At 46.3% G+C, this 13,647-nt stretch overlaps 1 protein-coding gene across 1 annotated transcript in view; it reads left to right on the forward strand.

The window, feature by feature from the left end:
• Positions 1-5,989: 5,989 nt before the first annotated feature.
• Positions 5,990-13,647, forward strand: part of aldh1a3 (aldehyde dehydrogenase 1 family, member A3) — a 149,855-nt gene continuing 142,197 nt past the window's right edge. Inside the window, exon 1 of the mRNA XM_080214456.1 lies at positions 5,990-6,117. Coding sequence (XP_080070582.1) covers positions 6,019-6,117 — 99 coding nt within the window. The 5' untranslated portion in view covers positions 5,990-6,018. The remainder of the gene's footprint in view (positions 6,118-13,647) is intronic.

The raw sequence follows: 13,647 nt of genomic DNA on the forward strand, positions 1-13,647 counted from the left end.
GTCGCAGTGTAATGTTGCAACTGTACACTACTCTAGTGCGGCCGCACTTGGAGTACTGTGTGCAGTTCTGGTCCCCGCATTACAAGAAGGATGTGGAGGCGTTGGAGAGGGTGCAGAGGAGGTTTACTGGATGTTGCCTGGTATGGTGGGGAGGTCCTATGAGGAGAGACTGAGGGATTTGGGGTTGTTTTCGTTGGAAAGAAGGCGGCTAAGAGGGGATCTTATTGAAACATATAAGATGATTAGAGGTTTAGATAGGGTGGATAGTGATAGCCTTTTTCCTCGGATGGAGAAAGCTAGCACGAGGGGGCATGGCTTTAAATTAAGGGGGGGTAGCTACAGGACGGATGTCAGGGGTAGGTTCTTTACCCAGCGGGTGGTGAGGGATTGGAATGCCCTGCCTGCTGCAGTTGTAAATGCGTCTAGTTTGGGGGCGTTTAAGAGATCTCTGGATAGGTTTATGGACGAAAAGGGATTGGTATAGGCTAGTGGGTCATTGTTTTTGTAACTGGTCGGCGCAACATCGTGGGCCGAAGGGCCTGTTCTGCGCTGTAATGTTCTATGTTCTATGTTCTATGTTCTATTGGGACAGTGTGTGTGAGATTGAGACAGTGTGTGTGAGATTGGGACAGTGTGTGTGTGATTGGGACAGTGTGAGAGAGATTGGGACAGTGTGTGTGAGATTGGGACAGTGTGTGTGGGATTGGGACAGTGTGTGAGAGATTGGGACAGTGTGTGTGAGAATGACACAGTGTGTGTGAGATTGGGACAGTGTGTGTGAGATTGAGACAGTGTGTGTGAGATTGGACAGTGTGTGAGAGATTGGGACAGTGTGTGTGAGATTGGGACAGTGTGTGAGAGATTGGGACAGTGTGTGTGAGGTTGGGACAGTGTGTGAGAGATTGGGACAGTGTGAGAGAGATTGGGACAGTGAGTGTGAGGTTGGGACAGTGTGTGTGAGATTGGGACAGTGTGTGAGAGATTGGGACAGTCTGTGTGAGATTGGGACACTGTGTGAGAGATTCAGACAGTGTGTGAGAGATTGGGACAGTGTGTGAGATATTGGGGCAGTGTGTGTGAGATTGGGGCAGTGTGTGTGAGATTGGGACAGTTTGTGAGAGATTGGGATAGTTTGCGTGAGATTGGGACAGTGTGAGAGATTGGGACAGTGTGTGTGAGATTGGGATAGTGTGTGTGAGATTGGGATAGTGTGTGAGAGATTGCGACAGTGTGTGTGAAATTGAGACCGTGTGTGTGAGATTGGGACAGTGTGTGTGAGATTGGGACAGTGTGTGTGAGATTGGGGCAGTGTGTGAGAGATTGGGACAGTGTGTGAGAGATTGGGACAGTGTGTGTGAGATTGGGACAGTGTGTGACATTGAGACAGTGTGTGTGAGATTGGGACAGTGTGTTAGAGATTGGGACAATGTGTGAGAGATTGGGACAATGTGTGCGAGTTTGGGACAGTGTGTGCGAGATTGGGACAGTGTGTGTGAGATTGGGACAGTGTGTGAGATTGAGACAGTGTGTTTGAGATTGGGACAGTGTGTGTGAGATTCGGACAGTGTTTGAGATTGAGACAGCGTGTGTGAGATTGAGGCAGTGCGCTTGCAATTCGGAAAATTTGCTTGAGATTGGGAAAGTGAGTGTGAGATTGGAACAGTGTATGAAATTTGGACAGTGTGTGAGAGATTGGGACAATGTGCATATAAAATTGGGACATTGTCTGAGAGATTGTGACAGTGTGAATAAGATTGGGAAAATGTGCGAGATTGTGACACTGTGTGAGATTGACACAGAGTGCATGAGATTGGGACAGTGTGTGAGAGCTTGGGACAGTGTGTGTGAGATTGGGACAGTGTGTGTGTGAATGGGACAGTGTGGAAGGGATTGGGACAGTGTGTGTGAGATTGGGACAGTGTGTGTGAGATTGGGACAGTGTATGTGTGAAAGGGACAGTGTGGAAGGGATTGGGACACTGTGTGTGAGATTGGGACAGTGTGTGTGAGACTGGGACAGTGTGTGAGAGATTGGGACAGTGTGTGAGATTGGGACAGTGTGTGTGAGATTGGGACAGCGTGTGTGAGATTGGGACAGTGTGTGTGAGATTGGGACAGTTTGTGAGATTTTCACAGTGTGTGAGAGATTGGGACAGTGTGTGTGAGATTGGGACAGTGTGTCTAAGATTGGGACAGTGTGTGAGAATTTGACAGTGTGTGTGAGATTGGGACAGTTTGTGAGATTTTCACAGTGTGTGAGAGATTGGGACAGTGTGTGTGAGATTGGGACAGTGTGTGTGAGATTGGGACAGTGTGTGAGAGATTGGGACAGTGTGTGTGAGATTATGACAGTGTGTGAGAGATTGGGACAGTGTGTGTGAGATTATGACAGTGCGTGAGAGATTGGGACAGTGTGTGTGAGATTATGACAGTGTGTGAGAGATTGGGACAGTGTGTGAGAGATTGGGACAGTGTGTGTGAGATTGGGACAGCGTGTGTGAGATTGGGACAGTGTGTGTGAGATTGGGACAGTTTGTGAGATTTTCACAGTGTGTGAGAGATTGGGACAGTGTGTGTGAGATTGGGACAGTGTGTCTAAGATTGGGACAGTGTGTGTGAGATTGGGACAGCGTGTGTGAGATTGGGACAGTGTGTGAGAGATTGGGACAGTGTGTGTGAGATTGGGACAGTGTGTCTAAGATTGGGACAGTGTGTGAGAATTTGACAGTGTGTGTGAGATTGGGACTGTGTGTGTGAGATTGGGACAGTGTGTGTGAGATTGGGACAGTGTGTGTGAGATTATGACAGTGCGTGTGAGATTGGGGCAGTGTGTGTGAGATTGGGACAGTGTGTGAGAGATTGGGACAGTGTGTGTGAGATTATGACAGTGCGTGAGAGATTGGGACAATGTGTGTGAGATTGGGGCAGTGTGTGTGAGATTATGACAGTGTGTGAGAGATTGGGACAGTGTGTGTGAGATTGGGACAGTGTGTGAGAGATTGGGACAGTATGTGAGAGATTGGGCATGTGTGCGTGAGATTATGACAGTTTGTGAGAGATTGGGACGGTGTGTGAGATTGGGACAGTATGTGGGAATGGGACAGTGTGTGAGAGATTGGGACAGCGTGTGTGAGAATGGGACAGTGTGTGAGAGATTGGGACAGTGTGTGAGAGACTGGGACAGTATGTGAGAGATTGGGACAGTTTGTGTGAGATTGGGACAGTGTGTGAGAGATTGGGACAGCGTGTGTGAGATTGGGACAGTGTTTGTAAGTTTGGGACAGTGTGTGAGAATTTGACAGTGTGTGTGAGATTGGGACAGTGTGTGTGAGATTATCACAGTTTGTGAGAGATTGGGACGGTGTGTGAGAGATTGGGACAGGGAGTGTGAGAATGGGACAGTGTGTGAGAGATTGGGACAGTGTGTGTGAGATTATAACAGTTTGTGAGAGATTGGGACGGTGTGTGAGATATTGGGACAGTGTGTGGGAATGGGACAGTGTGTGAGAGATTGGGACAGCGTGTGTGAGAATGGGACAGTGTGTGAGAGATTGGGACAGTGTGTGAGAGACTGGGACAGTATGTGAGAGATTGGGACAGTGTGTGTGAGAATGGGACAGTGTGTGAGAGATTGCGACAGTGTGTGAGAGACTGGGACAGTATGTGAGAGATTGGGACAGTGTGTGTGAGATTGGGACAGTGTGTGAGAGGTTGGGACAGTGTGTGAGAGATTGGGACAGTGTGTGAGATTGGGACAGTGTGTGAGAGATTGGGACAGTGTGTGTGAGAATGGGACAGTGTGTGAGAGATTGGGACATTGTGTGTGAGATTGGGACAATGTGTATGAGATTGGGACAGTGTGTGAGTGATTGGGACAGTGTGTGTGAGATTGGGACAGTGTGTGTGAGATTGGGACGGTGTGTATGAGATTTTTACAGTGTGTGATAGATTGGGACAGTGTGTGTGAGACTGGGACAGTGTGTGAGAGATTGGGACAGTATGTGTGAGTTTGGGACAGTGTGTGAGAGATTGGGACAGTGTGTGTGAGATTGGGACAGAGTGTGAGAGATTGGGACAGTGTGTGTGAGTTTGGGACAGTGTGTGAGAGATTGGGACGATGTGTGTGAGAGATTGGGACGGTGTGTGAGAGATTGGGACTGTGGGTGTGAGATTGGGACATTGTGTGTGTGAGAGATTGGGACAGTGTGTGAGAGATTGGGAGAGTGTGTGTGAGAATGGGACAGTGTGTGTGATGTTGAGTCAGTGTGTGAGTTTGGGACAGTGTGTGAGAGATTGGGACAGTGTGTATGAGATTGGGACAGTGTGTGAGATTGGGACCGTGTGTGAGAGATTGGGACAGTGTGAGAGATTGGGACAGTGTGTGTGAGATTGGGACAGTGTGTGTGAGATTGGGACAGTGTGTGAGATTGGGACAGTGTGTGAGAGATTGGAACACTGTGTGAGAGATTGGGACAGTGTGTGTGAGAATGGGACAGTGTGTGAGAGATTGGAACAGTGTGTGAGAGATTGGGACAGTGTGTGTGAGAGATTGGGACAGTGTGTGAGAGATTGGGACAGTGTGTATGAGATTGGCACAGTGTGTGTGAGATTGGGACCCTGTGTGAGAGATTGGGACAGTGTGTGTGAGATTGGGACAGTGTGTGAGAGATTGGGATAGTGTGTATGAGATTGGGACAGTGTGTGAGAGATTGGGACAGTGTGTGTGAGATTGGGACAGTGTGTGAGAGATTGGGACAGTGTGTGTGAGATTGGGACAGTGTGTGAGAGATTGGGACAGTGTGTGTGAGTTTGGGACAGTGTGTGAGAGATTAGGGCAGCTTTAGATTGGGATACTGTGCTTGTGAGATTGGGACAGTGTGTGTGAGAATGGGACAGTGTGTGTGATGTTGAGTCAGTGTGTGAGATTGGGACAGTGTGTGTGAGATTGGGACAGTGTGAGAGATTGGGACAGTGTGTGTGAGATTGGGACAACGTGTGAGAGATTGGGACAGTGTGTGTGAGATTGGGACAGTGTGTGTGAGATTGGGACAGTGTGTGAGAGATTGGGACAGTGTTTGAGAGATTGGGACAGTGTGTGTGTGTTTGGGACAATGTGTGAGAGATTGGGACAGTGTGCGTGAGTTTGGGACAGTGTGTGACAGATTAGGGCAGTTTTAGATTGGGATACTGTGCTTGTGAGTTTGGGACAGTGTGTGAGAGATTAGGGCAGTGTGAGATTTGGATACTGTGCTTGTGAGATTGGGACAGTGTGTGAGAGATTGGGACAGTGTTTGAGAGATTGGGACAATGTGTGTGTGTTTGGGACAGTGTGTGAGAGATTGGGACAGTGTGCGTGAGTTTGGGACAGTGTGTGACAGATTAGGGCACTTTTAGATTGGGATACTGTGCTTGTGAGTTTGGGACAGTGTGATGTCTTTTTGTTTACCGTGGATCCACTTTCTGGATTCTGTTCTCAGCTGACTTTTTAAAACACTCTTCATCCCAAATTTAAGGAGCTTCCCCGTTTGTTTATTGTCCCAAAACCCAGCCACCTTTGGGCTGTTATATACTGTCTGTTAGATAGTGTGCTGACAGCGCGAATCAGTGCAGATCGGTGTGGGGTCGGTGTGTCTGCTGTCTGCCACCCAATAGGATTTATTCATTGGGTGCGTTTCACATTGACTCCACATTCCAGGTTAACGCAACAACACATCCGCTGGAGTAAATGTCAAGGTTAATGTGTTCACCACAAATCACATACCTGTACACACAATCACACAAGTGTATACAATCACAACATCTGTACAGATACCTCCACCTAATTTCCTTTCCCTTTACGTAGTGAGTGTGAATGAAGAGTTTCGGGGAGAGTGTCGCTTTAAACAGGCGGGGACTCTCAGCCTCAGGAGGCAGCGGCCAATCGGTGTTGTGGCTGTTTAAAAAGCAGCTCGATACAAACTTGTCCAAATTCACTCCCAGTCTGACTGGAATCACCTCCAGGGACACCACTGCCTCGGCCATGGCACAGAACGGGGTGATGGACAACGGAGAGACAGGCAGGGAATCACCGCCTCCACTACCGAAACCCAGCAGGAACCTGTCAGTGAAATACACCAAGGTAATCCTGATACTGTAATCCGGATAGTCTAATCCTGATACTGTAATCCTGATACTGTAATCCGGATAGTCTAATCCTGATACTGTAATCCGGATAGTGTAATCCTGATAGTGTAATCCGGATAGTCTAATCCTGATACTGTATTCCAGATAGTGTAATCCTGATACTGTAATCCGGATACTGTAATCCAGATAGTGTAATCCTGATACTGTAATCCTGATACTGTAATCCGGATAGTCTAATCCTGATACTGTAATCCGGATACTGTAATCCAGATAGTCTAATCCTGATACTGTAATCCTGATACTGTAATCCGGATAGTCTAATCCTGATACTGTAATCCTGATACTGTAATCCGGATAGTCTAATCCTGATACTGTAATCCTGATACTGTAATCCGGATAGTCTAATCCTGATACTGTAATCCGGATAGTGTAATCCTGATAGTGTAATCCGGATAGTCTAATCCTGATACTGTATTCCAGATAGTGTAATCCTGATACTGTAATCCGGATACTGTAATCCAGATAGTGTAATCCTGATACTGTAATCCTGATACTGTAATCCGGATAGTCTAATCCTGATACTGTAATCCGGATACTGTAATCCAGATAGTCTAATCCTGATACTGTAATCCGGATAGTCTAATCCTGATACTGTAATCCTGATACTGTAATCTGGATAGTGTAATCCTGATACTGTAATCCGGATACTGTAATCCGGATAGTGTAATCCTGATACTGTAATCTGGATAGTCTAATCCTGATACTGTAATCCTGATACTGTAATCCGGATAGTCTAATCCTGATACTGTAATCCTGATACTGTAATCCTGATACTGTAATCCGGATAGTCTAATCCTGATAGTGTAATCCTGATACTGTAATCCTGATACTGTAATCCGGATAGTCTAATCCTGATACTGTAATCCGGATACTGTAATCCGGATAGTGTAATCCTGATACTGTAATCCGGATAGTCTAATCCTGATACTGTAATCCTGATACTGTAATCCGGATAGTCTAATCCTGATAGTGTAATCCTGACACTGTAATCCTGATACTGTAATCCGGATAGTCTAATCCTGATACTGTAATCCGGATACTGTAATCCTGATACTGTAATCCGGATAGTCTAATCCGGATAGTCTAATCCTGATAGTGTAATCCTGATACTGTAATCCGGATAGTCTAATCCGGATAGTCTAATCCTGATAGTGTAATCCGGATAGTGTAATCCGGATAGTGTAATCCTGATACTGTAATCCTGATACTGTAATCCTGATACTGTAATCCGGATAGTGTAATCCGGATAGTCTAATCCTGATACTGTAATCCTGACACTGTAATCCGGATAGTGTAATCCTGATACTGTAATCCTGATACTGTAATCCGGATAGTCTAATCCTGATACTGTAATCCTGATACTGTAATCCTGATACTGTAATCCGGATAGTCTAATCCTGATAGTGTAATCCTGATACTGTAATCCGGATAGTGTAATCCTGATACTGTAATCCTGATACTGTAATCCGGATAGTCTAATCCTGATACTGTAATCCTGATACTGTAATCCTGATAGTGTAATCCTGAAACTGTAATCCGGATACTGTAATCCTGATACTGTAATCCTGATACTGTAATCCGGATAGTGTATCCTGATAGTGTAATCCTGATAGTGTAACCTGGATAGTGTCATCCGGATAGTGTCATCCTGATACTGTAATCCTGATAGTGTAATCCTGATACTGTAATCCGGAAAGTTTAATCCGGATAGTGTAACCCTGATACTGTAATCCTCATACTGTAAACCTGATACTGTAATCCGGATACTGTAATCCGGATACTGTAATCCTGATAGTGTAATCCGGATACTGTAATCCGGATACTGTAATCCGGATACTGTAATCCAGATAGTCTAATCCTGATACTGTAATCCGGATAGTGTAATCCGGATAGTGTAATCCTGATAGTCTAATCCTGATAGTGTAATCCGGATAGTCTAATCCGGATAGTGTAATCCGGATACTGTAATCCAGATAGTGTAATCCAGAAAGTGTAATCCGGATAGTGTAATACGGATACGGTAATCCGGATAGTGTAATCCTAGTAGTGTAATCCTAGTAGTGTAATCCGGATAGTGTAATCCGGATAGTGTAATCCGGATAGTGTAATCCTGATACTGTAATCCAGAAAGTGTAATCTGGATACTGTAATCTGGATAGTCTAATCCTGATAGTGTAATCTGGATAGTGTAATCCAGATACTGTAATCTAGATACTGTAATCTAGATACTGTAATCCGGATACTGTAATCCAGATACTGTAATCCGGATACTGTAATCCAGATACTGTAATCCGGATACTGTAATCCGGATACTGTAATCCAGATACTGTAATCTGGATAGTGTAATCCAGATACTGTAATCTGGATAGTGTAATCCAGATAGTGTAATCCGGATAGTCTAACCCAGATAGTCTAACCCAGGTAGTGTAATCCTGATACTATAATTGTGATACTGTAATTTGGATAGTGTAATTGTGATACTCTAATCCAGATAGCATAATCCTGATACTGTGATCCAGATAGTGTGCACATGATAGTATGATCCCAATAATGAGATTTGGATATTTAAATCCTGATATTGTGACCCAGATTGTGTAATAATGGTACTGTGACCCTGATATTTTCATCCAGATATTGTAATCCTGTGATCCCAATAAAATGATCCTTATATTGTGCAAGAGGAATGATACAAAGTTGGGTGTGAGGGTGAGCTGTGAGGAGGATGCAGAGAAGCTTCAGTGTGATTTGGACAGGCTGAGTGTGTGAGCATCTGCATGGCAGGTGCAGTATAATGTGGATAAATGTGAGTTCTCCACTTCGGAAGCAATAATAGAAAGGCAGATTGTTATTTGAATGAGTGTAAATTGAGCGAGGTGGGTACTCAGCGAGACCTTGGAGTCTTCGTGCATCAGTTCCTCAAAGTAAGCACACGGTTACAGCAAACGGTAAAGAAGACAAATGGTATGTTGGCCTTCATAGTGAGAGGGTTTGAGAAGAGGTATAGCGATGTTCGACTGCAGTTCGACAGCGTGTTGGAAAGGCCACACCTGCAGTATTGTGTGCAGATTTCGTGTCAACCTAGTGATGATGAGAGTGTGACCCTGATGATGATGATGAGAGTGTGACCCTGATGATGATGGTGATGAGAGTATGACCCTGATGATGATGATGGTGAGAGTGTGACCCTGATGGTGATGGTGGGAGTGTGACCCTGATGATGATGGTGAGAGTGTGACTCTGATGATGATGGTGAGAGTGTGACCCTGATGATGATGATGAGGGTGTGACCCTGATGATGATGGTGAGAGTGTGACTCTGATGATGATGGTGAGAGTGTGACCCTGATGATGATGATGAGGGTGTGACCCTGATGATGATGATGATGAGAGTGTGACCCTGATGATGATGATGAGGGTGTGACCCTGATGATGATGGCGAGAGTGTGACCCTGATGATGATGGTGAGAGTGTGACCCTGATGACGATGGTGAGAGTGTGACCCTGATGATGATGGTGAGAGTGTGACCCTGATGATGATGGTGAGAGTGTGATCCTGATGATGATGGTGAGAGTGTGACCCTGATGATGGTGAGAGTGTGACCCTGATGACGATGGTGAGAGTGTGACCCTGATGGTGATGGTGAGAGTGTGACCCTGATGATGATGGTGAGAGTGTGATCCTGATGATGATGGTGAGAGTGTGACCCTGATGATGGTGAGAGTGTGACCCTGATGACGATGGTGAGAGTGTGACTCTGATGATGATGGTGAGAGTGTGACCCTGATGATGGTGAGAGTGTGACCCTGATGATGATGATGAGGGTGTGACCCTGATGATGATGGTGTGAGTGTGACCCTGATGATGATGGTGAGAGTGTGACCCTGATGATGATGGTGAGAGTGTGATCCTGATGATGATGGTGAGAGTGTGACCCTGATGATGATGGCGAGAGTGTGACCCTGATGATGATGGTGAGAGTGTGACCCTGATGACGATGGTGAGAGTGTGACCCTGATGATGATGGTGAGAGTGTGACCCTGATGATGATGGTGAGAGTGTGATCCTGATGATGATGGTGAGAGTGTGACCCTGATGATGGTGAGAGTGTGACCCTGATGACGATGGTGAGAGTGTGACCCTGATGGTGATGGTGAGAGTGTGACCCTGATGATGATGGTGAGAGTGTGATCCTGATGATGATGGTGAGAGTGTGACCCTGATGATGGTGAGAGTGTGACCCTGATGACGATGGTGAGAGTGTGACTCTGATGATGATGGTGAGAGTGTGACCCTGATGATGGTGAGAGTGTGACCCTGATGATGATGATGAGGGTGTGACCCTGATGATGATGGTGTGAGTGTGACCCTGATGATGATGGTGAGAGTGTGACCCTGATGATGATGGTGAGAGTGTGATCCTGATGATGATGGTGAGAGTGTGACCCTGATGATGGTGAGAGTGTGACCCTGATGACGATGGTGAGAGTGTGACCCTGATGACGATGGTGAGAGTGTGACCCTGATGGTGATGGTGAGAGTGTGACCCTGATGATGATGATGAGAGTGTGACCCTGATGGTGATGGTGAGAGTGTGACCCTGATGGTGATGGTGAGAGTGTGACCCTGATGACGATGGTGAGAGTGTGACCCTGATGACGATGGCGAGACTGTGACCCTGATGATGATGGTGAGAGTGTGACCCTGATGGTGATGGTGAGAGTGTGACCCTGATGGTGATGATGTTGAGAGTGTGACCCTGATGATGATGTTGAGAGTGTGACGGTGATGGTGAGAGTGTGACCCTGATGGTGAGAGTGTGACCCTGATGATGATGGTGGGAGTGTGACCCTGATGGTGATGGTGAGAGTGTGACCCTGATGGTGATGGTGAGAGTGTGACCCTGATGGTGATGGTGAGAGTGTGACCCTGATGGTGAGAGTGTGACCCTGATGGTGATGGTGAGAGTGTGACCCTGATGATGATGATGATGTAGAGAGTGTGACCCCTGATGGTGATGGTGTGAGTGTGACCCTGATGATGATGGTGAGAGTGTGACCCTGATGATGATGGTGAGAGTGTGACCCTGATGATGATGGTGAGAGTGTGGCCCTGATGATGATGATGATGTAGAGAGTGTGACCCTGATGGTGATGGTGAGAGTGTGACCCTGATGGTGATGGTGAGAGTGTGACCCTGATGGTGATGGTGAGAGTGTGACCCTGATGGTGATGGTGAGAGTGTGACCCTGAGGATAGGGCCGTAGAGTCATAAAGATTTACAGCATGGAAACAGGCCCTTTGGCCCAATTTGTCCATGCTGCCCTTTTTTTGAAAATCCCTAAATTAATCCCAATTGCTCACATTTGGCCCATATCCCTGTATTCCCAGGGTACCCATATAGCTGTCAAAATGCTTTTTCAAAGACAAAATCATACCCACCTCTACTACTACCTCTGACGGCTTGTTCCAGACAGTCACCACCCTCTGTGATAGAATTGTCTCTTTGGATACATTTATACCTCTCGCCTCTCATCTTAAAACTATGCCCTCTAGTTTCAGACTCCCCTACCTTTGGGTAAAGGTCTAGTTGACCTGTGCCCCTCATTATCTTATAGACGTCTATAAGATCACCCCTCAGCCTCCTACATGCCAGCGAAAGAAGTCCCAATTCACCCAGCTTCTCCTTATAACTCAAACCATCAAGTCCCAGTAGCATTCTCGTAAATCTTTTCTGCACTCTTTCTAGTTTAATAATATCCTTTATATTATACAGTGACCAGGACTGTACACAGTATTCCAAGTGTGGCCTTACCAATGTCTTGTCCAACTTCAACAAGACATTCCAACTCTTGTATTCAATGCTCTGACCAATGAAACCAAGCCTACTGTATGCTATCTTCATCACTCTGTCCACCTGTGACTCCACTTTCAAGGAGCTATCCCCTAGATCTCTTTGTTCTGTAACTCTCCCCAACACCTTACCGTTAACTGAGTAAGTCCTGCCCTGGTTCGATCTACCAAAATGTATCACCTCACAATTGTCTAAATTAAACTCCATCTGCCATTCATCAGCCCACTGGCCCAATTGATCAAGATTCCATTGCAATTAAGAACATAAGAAATAGGAGCAGCAGTAGGCCATCTAGCCCCTCGAGCCTGCCCCGCCATTCAATAAGATCATGGCTGATCTGAAGTGGATCAGTTCCACTTTCCCGCTTTCTCCCCATAACCCTTAATTCCCTTGTCTGTCAAAAACCTATCTACCCGTGACTTAAAAATATTTAGCGAGGCAGCCTCCACCACTCCAACGGGCAGAGAATTCCAGAGATTCACCACCCTTTGAGTGAAGAAGTTCCTCCTCAACTCCGATCTAAACTGCCCCCTGCTTATCTTGAAGCTGTGCCCTCTAGTCCTGCTATCCTTTCTAAGATAAATCCTATCTCTCTACCTCTACCCTATCCATCCCCTTCGTTATCTTATACATCTCTATAAGATCCCCCCTCAGCCTTCTAAACTCCAACAAGTACAGACCCAGTCTATTCAGTCTCTCTTCATAGTCTAACCCCCTCATCTCCGGTATCAGCCTAGTGAACCTCCTCTGCACTCCCTCCAAGGCCAATATATCCTTCCACAAATGTGGCGACCAAAACTGCGCACAGTACTCCAGCTGCGGCCTCACCTGTACCCTGTACAGTTGCAGCAAGACCTCCCTGCTTTTATATTCTATCCCCCTCGCTATAAAGGCCAGCATCCCATTCGCCTTCTTGATCACCTGCTGCACCTGCAGACTGGGTTTTTGCGACTTGTGCACAAGGACCCCCAGGTCCCTCTGCACTGTAGCATGCTGCAGCTTTTCACCTTTTAAATAATAACCCCTCCTACTATTATTTCTACCAACGTGGATAACCTCACACTTGCTAACATTATACTCCATCTGCCAGGTCCTCGCCCACTCAGTCAGCCTATCCAGATCCCTCTGCATACTTTCCACACCCTCCGCGCAATTTGCTTTTCCACTCATCTTCATGTCATCAGCAAATTTCGTTACCCTACACTCAGCCCCCTCCTCCAGATCATCTATATAAATGGTAAATAGTTGAGGCCCCAGCACCAATCCCTGGGGCACTCCACTAGTCACCAACCACCAATCAGAATAGCACCCATTGATACCAACTCTCTGCCTCCTATTAGACAGCCAATTGGAGATAACCTTCTTCACTGTCCACTATACCACCAATCCTGGTGCCATCTACAAACTTACTAACAATGCCCCCTATATTCGCATCCAAATCATTAATATAAATGACAAATAACAGTGGGCCCAGCACTGATCCCTGAGACACACTGCTGGTCACAGGCCTCCAGTTTGAAAAACAATTCTCTACAACCACCCTCTGGCTTCTGTCAAGAAGCCAATTTTGTATCCATTTAGATACCTCACCCTGGATCCCGTGAGATTTAAATTT

Source organism: Carcharhinus amblyrhynchos, chromosome 28 (genome assembly GCF_965287045.1).
Source record: "Carcharhinus amblyrhynchos chromosome 28, sCarAmb.v2.hapA, whole genome shotgun sequence".
In the NCBI taxonomy this organism is placed as follows: domain Eukaryota; kingdom Metazoa; phylum Chordata; class Chondrichthyes; order Carcharhiniformes; family Carcharhinidae; genus Carcharhinus; species Carcharhinus amblyrhynchos.